At 41.8% G+C, this 11,377-nt stretch overlaps 3 protein-coding genes across 3 annotated transcripts in view; 2 read left to right on the top strand and 1 right to left on the bottom strand.

Annotated features, from left to right (window-relative positions):
- LOC103310495 overlaps nt 1-3,743 on the top strand; it is a 4,029-nt gene extending 286 nt beyond the window's left edge. The window contains exon 2 of the mRNA XM_008188952.1: nt 55-3,743. Coding sequence (XP_008187174.1) covers nt 55-3,743 — 3,689 coding nt within the window. The remainder of the gene's footprint in view (nt 1-54) is intronic.
- Nucleotides 1-11,377, bottom strand: part of LOC100569282 (protein odr-4 homolog) — a 70,715-nt gene that overhangs the window by 33,706 nt on the left and 25,632 nt on the right. The gene's annotated exons all lie outside the window — the stretch shown is intronic.
- On the top strand, nt 5,110-10,245 carry LOC103310497. Its single transcript, XM_008188953.1, has 2 exons — nt 5,110-8,663; nt 8,715-10,245. The coding sequence occupies exons 1-2, from the start codon at nt 5,110-5,112 to the stop codon at nt 10,243-10,245; spliced, it is 5,085 nt and encodes a 1,694-aa protein (XP_008187175.1).

Genomic DNA, 11,377 nt, shown 5'->3' with positions numbered 1-11,377 from the left:
TCAGATACAGTCAGTCTCTGTATATCTGTTAAAGTGACATCTCGTGTAAAACAGTTGAAGTAGATTTGATTTGTCATGTATTGCCAGTAGTAGTTGATGGCTTACCTAATTGTCCAAAACCAGCAAGCGGATGGGACATACCAGAAGACCTGATACCGGAGCTGGCTGATCCCTTCTTTGACGTTTCGGGAAAGGTTGACCTACTCATCGGCGGTGGAACGTTCTTCGATCTATTCGAGCCAAAAAGAGTTCGGTTGCCAGCTAGAGGTGTCTGCTTGCAGGATTCAAAGTTTGGTTGGGTAGTAACAGGAGAAATTGGCACTACCTCGCTTTTAGCTACATGCTCTATTGGACAAGCATGTGAGGACAAATTTAGAATTCTATGTAAGGATGAGCTTGAGACATACGGAGCATCATCCAAGTCCAATAAGAAATGCATTGAAGAGCAGAGAGCTCTAAAGCATTTTGAGGAAACCGCGAATCGAGACGAGACGGGCCGGTTTGTGCTGCGACTTCCATTGAAACCTGAAAAATGTAAACTTGGAAGCACACTAGAGATGGCCACCACTAGATTCCTGAGTGTTGAGCGAAGGCTTCAGAAGGATGAAGAACTGAAGATGCAATATATAAATTTCATGGAGGAATATTTGAAAATGGGCCACATGAAAAAGGTGTGTCAAGATTTAAATCCACCTGAATATGTTTTCTATCTTCCCCACCATCCAATAATTAAATTGTCAAGCCTCACAACGAAGCTGCGAGTCGTTTTTGACGCATCGGCTAAGAGCTCTTCGAATATATCGCTGAATGATGTCCTTATGTGTGGACCGACAGTCCAAGAGGACCTGTTTTCAATTTTGGTAAGATTTCGCAGATATCAGTTTGTTATAACAGCAGATATAGAAAAAATGTTTAGGCAAATAAATGTAGCTTCGGAGGATCAAGATTTTCAGAGAATAGTTTGGCGGTCGCAACCAGATGAAGCGCTACAAATCTATCGCCTCACCACTGTGACCTACGGGACGACAGCAGCATCATTCATGGCCACCAATTGTTTAATATCGTTAGCGGTAGGTGCAAGGGAAAGTCATCCAAGGGTTTCAAGAATCATACAACGCGACTTCTATATGGACGACTTAATGACCGGCGCCGATACAACTGAAGAGTGTTGTCAGCTGCAGCAACAAATTAATATGATCCTTGATTCAGCGAAATTGCCTCTGCGAAAATGGTGCTCGAATTCGCGTAGTGTCCTGAAGCATATTGGAAATTCAAACACTGATCCACTATTTGCATTACAAATTAATGCAGACGATGTAGTTAAGTCTTTAGGATTAAGTTGGAAGCCAGAACTGGACGAATTTCATTTCACGGTCGAAAACAACACCATAAGAATTAAAGCAACAAAAAGGATGTTACTATCCGATCTCAACAAGATATTCGATCCACTCGGTTTCTTAGCTCCAGTGTTAGTGCGAGGGAAGATATTTTTACAACAATTGTGGCAATTAAAAATCGATTGGGACAAACCTCTAGATGCAGATCTAACAAGAAGATGGGACTGTTTCTACAAGGGCCTTGACGAGCTGAGCCGTATTCCTATTCCAAGAAAATGTATACCAAGTCTTAGTAATGAGGTGCAATTGCATGGATTTTGCGACGCTTCCGAAGAGGCTTTCGGAGCGGCAATCTATGTGCGAAGTAAGAATCAAATAGGAAATTGGACAGCTAGATTATTATGTTCAAAAACACGGGTCGCTCCGTTAAAGGGATCTACGATACCACGACTAGAGCTATGTGGAGCGCTCACCCTTGCCCAATTGGCCAAAAAGACAGCTGAAGCATGGGAGTTAGAAAGCAGCAGTATTTACTTATGGACAGATTCGATGGTCGTCATCGGATGGCTCAACAGTGAGACATGTAGGCTAAAAACATACGTAGCAAACCGGGTTGATCAAATTCTCGAGATCACAAACCCTAACCAGTGGAGGCACGTCAAAACTGACGAGAACCCGGCAGATGCTCTATCAAGAGGGTTGACTCCGAAGCAATTGCAATATTGTGAACAGTGGTGGCAAGGTCCAAGTTGGTTGTCCGAGGATTCAAGCGATTGGTTAAGAGCGCCCATTTTATTGACAAATGAAGAGTCGCTGCCCGAAAAAAAAAAAAAACCTATTCGTCTAGCATTGATCGCAGTGGAGCCCACGAGAGACCTACTGAATTATTTCTCAGTCTGGCATAAGTTAGTTCGAGCAGCTGCCTGGTTATTAAAGTTCATTGAGTTCAGAAGATCGAAAAACACCGGTGCATTATCAAATTATCTTGATGTAGCAGATTTAAGAAGGGCTGAAAACGGACTAGTTAAGCGAGCACAGCTGGACAAGTTCAGAGAAGAGCTTCATGCATTGAAAGCAGGAAAGGAAGTCTCACGCAGCAGCAAACTGAAGTCTTTGTACCCGCTACTTCGAGACGACAATTTGATCTTAGTGGGAGGCAGACTAAACCACGCAAAATTGACTGAAGAACAAAGGCACCCAATGATTTTGCCATCAGATCACAAGGTAACTAGATTAATTTTTGAAGATACGCACAAAAGGCTTCTACACTGTGGTCCACAACAACTATTAGCAAGTGTAAGGCAGCGGTACTGGCCTTTGAGAGGAAGAGTCATGGCCCGCTCCGTAACAACCAGATGTGTCACATGCATCCGTGCAAGACCAACATTCTCGCCCCCTCTTATGGCAGCACTACCGAAGGCACGAGTACAACCTTCCAGACCATTCACTGTGAGTGGGGTTGATTTTGCAGGTCCACTAGTTGTTCGCAGTGGAGTTCGGCGTATCACTGGCGTAAAGACATGGGTGGCGGTTTTTATATGCTTTTCCACCAGAGCAATACATTTGGAACCTGTAGTGGGTTTAACAAGTGGAGCCTTTATAGCAGCACTACGTCGCTTTATGTCACGGCGCGGAAAGTGTTCAACAATCTACAGTGACAACGGAACAAACTTTGTCGGGGCCCAAAAAGAATTAAATTCATATATTCAGAATTGTGACTCACAGTTGGCTCGTGAGGGGATCGAGTGGAAGTTCAACCCGCCGTCAGCTCCGCATTTTGGAGGTCTCTGGGAGAGCGCTGTTAAGAGCACCAAATACCATTTGAATCGTATATTAAAGGACAGCCGTCTTAACTTGGAAGAGCTAAACACGTTATTATGTCAAATAGAAAGCTGCGTAAATTCAAGGCCAATAACTCCACTAAATAGCGATCCTTCAGAGCCAGGAGCTCTGACTCCAGGGCATTTCTTAGTAGGAGGGCCATTACTATTGCTTCCAGAGCCGAACACAGATAGTGGCCCGATAGAACATTTACGCCGCTGGAAGTATGTGCAAGCATTGATGAAAGACTTCTGGAATCGCTGGTATAAAGAATATTTACCACAACTTCAGGTACGAGGAAGATGGGTAGCAAGAAAGGCAACTTTGCGAGTAGGAGATGTAGTTATAATTAAGGAGGACTGCACTCCGCCCAGCAGATGGAAGCTAGGCATTATAACAACTGTGCACCCAGGGAAGGACGAGGTGGTACGTGTAGTAACAGTTCGCACATCGAACGGCACTGAATTAAAAAGGCCTGTCGTTAAATTATGTAGGTTACCTGTGCTAGAAGATACACCAGTTGTTGAAAAAGATGGTTTTCAACGGGGGGAGGATGTCGCCGCCACGACGGTAGATAAGCTGTAGGCGCACATCACCGAACACACACACACACACACACACACACACGCACACATATATCATTGTTATTTATATTATTGTTTATTTATGTTAAAATTGTGTCAGCTGTGAATTATATAATATGTAGATAATGAGCGGTAGGCCGTCGACGTCAAGAGTTAGCACGGCCGCCGGAATCTTCAGTCCTGTTTCTCGGAGTGTAATCGAAACACACATTATTATTACGTGCGCAAATCGCCGTTTCGTTTTGAAATATTATATAGCCCTTATTTTTGTAGGCACGAATTGCCAATATTATATTATTGTTATTGCGGGCGCAAATCGCCACAGTTTTGCATATTATTTTATTGTGTACGCTAATCGCGACAGTTTGTTTTATTGTTCAGTAGGCACGAATTGCCAAGTATTATATTATTGTCATTGTAGGCGCAAATTGTCATGAAAGTGATATTATATTTTACAGTCCGTACACTGTGCGCTTAACTTATATTATTATTGTTCCGACATAGTGTGTGTGTCGTGTATTATTATTATTATTATTATTATTATTATTGTTATATTTTTATATTTGTGTGTGTGTGAACCATTTTTTATTATATATAGCTAGGACCAGCTGGCCAGACTGCGCTCCACAAATTGTGAGTCATTTTATTATTATATTCTAGTCAAATTCATTATTATCATGCCAAAAGGGCCGTATAATTATTATATTCAACTTTGGTTATAAGGTGTTATAAGGGCCACACATTAATTTATATTATACCTTTTCTCTGTTTAGCCATAAGGGCTGCTTATATTCATTATATTATATTTCTAAACTTTATTATTGTGTTGCTGTGATTTTTATTTATTTGTATTATTATTGATCTTGTGTATTATACAGCAACTAATTTCCACCTGAAACGTGTTACCATTTTATTATTAGTTATCTTAAGCACACACTCACACAATTACACACTTACACACTCACCACTCACTAGCACTCTTTGGTCTTGCTCGGCGACCCCGTCCACTTCCTTTGAGTCGCTATACACATATACACACCTTTACACAGGTCGGTCGGTGTGTGAGTACACCGCGCGAAGTATTTAGGTGACCGGGCATCACGGGCTATTATTGTACGTTCCCGGACCAAACATTTTGGTGACCTCGACGTGATCCAACACTATCTTGTTTTATTGCATATAATTTATATCAATTATTTAGGCCTATATTTCTGTGGTATCTTAATTAGTATAACATTATATATATTTAGTGTTGCATCATTGAACCGTAGTTTTTTTTTATATATACATATTTTTAATATTGAAAGGCATTCAATTATTTATTATTCCAATATATTTTTCAATAAATTTTTACTATTCTAAGCAATATGGTACTGGATGAGAATGAGCAGAAGGCTCTAACGGATTTAAAGAGAAAAAGGGGTGTAATAAAGGCTTCCCTCACACGTATTCGTACATTTGTAACCAGGTTTGATCCAACGCAGCAGGCCGTATCGTTACTCGAGTTTAGGCAAGAGGAGCTGCCACAAATCAACCGAAAATTTGATGACGTACAGTCGCAGATAGAGTTGCTTGTTGGGGAGGAAGAGGCTTCTGAGGTAGAAAGGGAAAATTTTGAACAAGATTATTTTGCAATTAGATCTCAGATTCAGGAACTAACTAGCTTGGAAAGGCCTCACAATTCAACAGCAGTCAATGCTTCATTTGCAGCTATGAGCATCCATCGACATCAGTTACCACCTATTCCGCTTCCAAAATTCAGCGGTAACATCCAAGAATGGGCTTCATTTTTTGATGTATTTCGAGCGATGGTTCATAACGACGAGAATTATACCGCAGCACAGAAGTTTTTCTATTTGAGATCATGTTTGGAAGGTCAAGCTTTGGAGCTCGTCCGTTCAATTCCAGTCAGCGATGGAAATTACGAAGCAATCATCTGTCAGCTTATTCAACGTTACGATAATCATAGTCTTGTGGTGCAATCTCATATCCGCTCCATCCTCGACTGCCCTCGAGTAGATGAATCAAGACCTTCTACTTTACAAGGACTATATTCTACAGTTTCCACTCATGTTGCAGCATTAAAATCAATGGGTCAGCCTGTGGACCAGTGGGATGCCTGGCTCATTACAATCGTCACTAGCCGATTAGACAGGAGTACGGCGCATGGATGGCAATTGCATCAGCGCAACTCGAGGCTCCCGAAATACTCGGACTTGGAAATATTTATAGCAAGTCGTTGCACTGCTATAGAAACTTCAGAGGCTTGCACATCGACGTGGGAAAGTAGTTGTGAAGTTCAAGCAAAGGGTTCAAGCGCTAAGAAGACTACATTGAACAGTGCAACAAAAAGGGCACTTATTTCTGCAAATACCAAGTCGGCACGTCCATGTCCTTGTTGTTCCGAGAGTCATAGGCTGTTCATGTGTGAGCAATTTAAAGGCCTTTCGGTATCGGATCGTTTAAACATGGTGAGGACGTCCCAGCTATGTTTCAACTGCTTAGCACCATTTCATGCTTCGGAAAATTGTAAATCAAAGTATACGTGTTTAAAATGTAAACAGAAGCACAACACGCTCCTGCATTATGAGAACCATACGACTATCGCCAGCAACAACAGGAATAACGACCAATTTGGCGATAACACTCCTACTGCATCAGCACAACACTCAAGTAACATTGCAGCCCTTGCCACAGCAGGAAGAGGTCATGTATTCCTTTCCACAGCATCTGTCCTGGTTGCAGACAACAACGGTCAATTAAGGAAATGTCGCGTTATATTGGATAACGGATCGCAAATGAATTTTGTGTCCAAAAATTTCGCCAAGTTGTTGCAACTTCCACGTCATAAAACCATGGTGCCGATAAGTGGAATTGGAGCCGGTCAGATACAGTCAGTCTCTTGTATATCTGTTAAAGTGACATCTCGTGTAAAACAGTTTGAAGTAGATTTGATTTGTCATGTATTGCCAGTAGTGGTTGATGGCTTACCTAATTGTCCAAAACCAGCAAGCGGATGGGACATACCAGAAGACCTGATACCGGAGCTGGCTGATCCCTTCTTTGACGTTTCGGGAAAGGTTGACCTACTCATCGGCGGTGGAACGTTCTTCGATCTATTCGAGCCAAAAAGAGTTCGGTTGCCAGCTAGAGGTGTCTGCTTGCAGGATTCAAAGTTTGGTTGGGTAGTAACAGGAGAAATTGGCACTACCTCGCTTTTAGCTACATGCTCTATTGGACAAGCATGTGAGGACAAATTTAGAATTCTATGTAAGGATGAGCTTGAGACATACGGAGCATCATCCAAGTCCAATAAGAAATGCATTGAAGAGCAGAGAGCTCTAAAGCATTTTGAGGAAACCGCGGATCGAGACGAGACGGGCCGGTTTGTGCTGCGACTTCCATTGAAACCTGAAAAATGTAAACTTGGAAGCACACTAGAGATGGCCACCACTAGATTCCTGAGTGTTGAGCGAAGGCTTCAGAAGGATGAAGAACTGAAGATGCAATATATAAATTTCATGGAGGAATATTTGAAAATGGGCCACATGAAAAAGGTGTGTCAAGATTTAAATCCACCTGAATATGTTTTCTATCTTCCCCACCATCCAATAATTAAATTGTCAAGCCTCACAACGAAGCTGCGAGTCGTTTTTGACGCATCGGCTAAGAGCTCTTCGAATATATCGCTGAATGATGTCCTTATGTGTGGACCGACAGTCCAAGAGGACCTGTTTTCAATTTTGGTAAGATTTCGCAGATATCAGTTTGTTATAACAGCAGATATAGAAAAAATGTTTAGGCAAATAAATGTAGCTTCGGAGGATCAAGATTTTCAGGGAATAGTTTGGCGGTCGCAATCAGATGAAGCGCTACAAATCTATCGCCTCACCACTGTGACCTACGGGACGACAGCAGCATCATTCATGGCCACCAATTGTTTAATATCGTTAGCGGTAGGTGCAAGGGAAAGTCATCCAAGGGTTTCAAGAATCATACAACGCGACTTCTATATGGACGACTTAATGACTGGCGCCGATACAACTGAAGAGTGTTGTCAGCTGCAGCAACAAATTAATATGATCCTTGATTCAGCAAAATTGCCTCTGCGAAAATGGTGCTCGAATTCGCGTAGTGTTCTGAAGCATATTGGAAATTCAAACACTGATCCACTATTTGCATTACAAATTAATGCAGACGATGTAGTTAAGTCTTTAGGATTAAGTTGGAAGCCAGAACTGGACGAATTTCATTTCACGGTCGAAAACAACACCATAAGAATTAAAGCAACAAAAAGGATGTTACTATCCGATCTCAACAAGATATTCGATCCACTCGGTTTCTTAGCTCCAGTGTTAGTGCGAGGGAAGATATTTTTACAACAATTGTGGCAATTAAAAATCGATTGGGACAAACCTCTAGATGCAGATCTAACAAGAAGATGGAACTGTTTCTACAAGGGCCTTGACGAGCTGAGCCGTATTCCTATTCCAAGAAAATGTATACCAAGTCTTAGTAATGAGGTGCAATTGCATGGATTTTGCGACGCTTCCGAAGAGGCTTTCGGAGCGGCAATCTATGTGCGAAGTAAGAATCAAATAGGAAATTGGACAGCTAGATTATTATGTTCAAAAACACGGGTCGCTCCGTTAAAGGGATCTACGATACCACGACTAGAGCTATGTGGAGCGCTCACCCTTGCCCAATTGGCCAAAAAGACAGCTGAAGCATGGGAGTTAGAAAGCAGCAGTATTTACTTATGGACAGATTCGATGGTCGTCATCGGATGGCTCAACAGTGAGACATGTAGGCTAAAAACATACGTAGCAAACCGGGTTGATCAAATTCTCGAGATCACAAACCCTAACCAGTGGAGGCACGTCAAAACTGACGAGAACCCGGCAGATGCTCTATCAAGAGGGTTGACTCCGAAGCAATTGCAATATTGTGAACAGTGGTAGCAAGGTCCAAGTTGGTTGTCCGAGGATTCAAGCGATTGCTTAAGAGCGCCCATTTTATTGACAAATGAAGAGTCGCTGCCCGAAAAAAAACCTATTCGTCTAGCATTGATCGCAGTGGAGCCCACGAGAGACCTACTGAATTATATCTCAGTCTGGCATAAGTTAGTTCGAGCAGCTGCCTGGTTATTAAAGTTCATTGAGTTCAGAAGATCGAAAAACATCGGTGCATTATCAAATTATCTTGATGTAGCAGATTTAAGAAGGGCTGAAAACGGACTAGTTAAGCGAGCACAGCTGGACAAGTTCAGAGAAGAGCTTCATGCATTGAAAGCAGGAAAGGAAGTCTCACGCAGCAGCAAACTGAAGTCTTTGTACCCGCTACTTCGAGACGACAATTTGATCTTAGTGGGAGGCAGACTAAACCACGCAAAATTGACTGAAGAACAAAGGCACCCAATGATTTTGCCATCAGATCACAAGGTAACTAGATTAATTTTTGAAGATACGCACAAAAGGCTTCTACACTGTGGTCCACAACAACTATTAGCAAGTGTAAGGCAGCGGTACTGGCCTTTGAGAGGAAGAGTCATGGCCCGCTCCGTAACAACCAGATGTGTCACATGCATCCGTGCAAGACCAACATTCTCGCCCCCTCTTATGGCAGCACTACCGAAGGCACGAGTACAACCTTCCAGACCATTCACTGTGAGTGGGGTTGATTTTGCAGGTCCACTAGTTGTTCGCAGTGGAGTTCGGCGTATCACAGGCGTAAAGACATGGGTGGCGGTTTTTATATGCTTTTCCACCAGAGCAATACATTTGGAACCTGTAGTGGGTTTAACAAGTGGAGCCTTTATAGCATTACGTCGCTTTATGTCACGGCGCGGAAAGTGTTCAACAATCTACAGTGACAACGGAACAAACTTTGTCGGGGCCCAAAAAGAATTAAATTCATATATTCAGAATTGTGACTCACAGTTGGCTCGTGAGGGGATCGAGTGGAAGTTCAACCCGCCGTCAGCTCCGCATTTTGGAGGTCTCTGGGAGAGCGCTGTTAAGAGCACCAAATACCATTTGAATCGTATATTAAAGGACAGCCGTCTTAACTTGGAAGAGCTAAACACGTTATTATGTCAAATAGAAAGCTGCGTAAATTCAAGGCCAATAACTCCACTAAATAGCGATCCTTCAGAGCCAGAAGCTCTGACTCCAGGGCATTTCTTAGTAGGAGGGCCATTACTATTGCTTCCAGAGCCCAACACAGATAGTGGCCCGATAGAACATTTACGCCGCTGGAAGTATGTGCAAGCATTGATGAAAGACTTCTGGAATCGCTGGTATAAAGAATATTTACCACAACTTCAGGTACGAGGAAGATGGGTAGCAAGAAAGGCAACTTTGCGAGTAGGAGATGTAGTTATAATTAAGGAGGACTGCACTCCGCCCAGCAGATGGAAGCTAGGCATTATAACAACTGTGCACCCAGGGAAGGACGAGGTGGTACGTGTAGTAACAGTTCGCGAATCGAACGGCACTGAATGAAAAAGGCCTGTCGTTAAATTATGTAGGTTACCTGTGCTAGAAGATACACCAGTTGTTGAAAAAGATGGTTTTCAACGGGGGGAGGATGTCGCCGCCACGACGGTAGATAAGCCGTAGGCGCACATCACCGAACGACACACACACACACACACACACACACACGCACACATATATCATTGTTATTTATATTATTGTTTATTTATGTTAAAATTGTGTCAGCCGTGAATTATATAATATGTAGATAATGAGCAGTAGGCCGTCGACGTCAAGAGTTAGCACGGCCGCCGGAATCTTCAGTCCTGTTTCTCGGAGTGTAATCGAAACACACATTATTATTACGTGCGCAAATCGCCGTTTCGTTTTGAAATATTATATAGCCCTTATTTTTGTAGTCACGAATTGCCAATATTATATTATTGTTATTGCGGGCGCAAATCGCCACAGTTTTGCATATTATTTTATTGTGTACGCTAATCGCGACAGTTTGTTTTATTGTTCAGTAGGCACGAATTGCCAAGTATTATATTGTCATTGTAGGCGCAAATCGTCATGAAAGTGATATTATATTTTACAGTCCGTACACTGTGCGCTTAACTTATATTATTATTGTTCCGACATAGTGTGTGTGTCGTGTATTATTATTATTATTATTATTATTATTATTGTTATATTCTCTATTTGTGTGTGTGTGTGAACCATTTTTTATTATATATAGCTAGGACCAGCTGGCCAGACTGCGCTCCACAAATTGTGAGTCATTTTATTATTATATTCTAGTCAAATTCATTATTATCATGCCAAAAGGGCCGTATAATTATTATATTCTAGTCAAATTCATTATTATCATGCCAAAAGGGCCGTATAATTATTATATTCAACTTTGGTTATAAGGGCCACACATTAATTTATATTATACCTTTTCTCTGTTTAGCCATAAGGGCTGCTTATATTCATTATATTATATTTCTAAACTTTATTATTGTGTTGCTGTGATTTTTATTTATTTGTATTATTATTGATCTTGTGTATTATACAGCAACTAATTTCCACCTGAAACGTGTTACCATTTTATTATTAGTTATCTTAAGCACACACTCACACAATTACACACTTACACACTCACCACACACTA

This window comes from Acyrthosiphon pisum, chromosome A2 (genome assembly GCF_005508785.2).
Source record: "Acyrthosiphon pisum isolate AL4f chromosome A2, pea_aphid_22Mar2018_4r6ur, whole genome shotgun sequence".
Classification (NCBI taxonomy): Eukaryota; Metazoa; Arthropoda; class Insecta; order Hemiptera; family Aphididae; genus Acyrthosiphon; species Acyrthosiphon pisum.
The sequence above is the reverse complement of the archived record's forward strand: the minus strand, read 5'-3'. Positions and strand labels throughout refer to the sequence as shown.

Coding starts and splice junctions, on each gene's coding strand:
- LOC103310497 (XM_008188953.1), top strand. CDS start 5,110: ATGGTACTGGATGAGAATGAGCAGAAGGCTCTAACGGATTTAAAGAGA. Junction 8,664..8,714: donor GCAGATGCTCTATCAAGAGG/GTTGACTCCGAA, acceptor GCAAGGTCCAAG/TTGGTTGTCCGAGGATTCAA.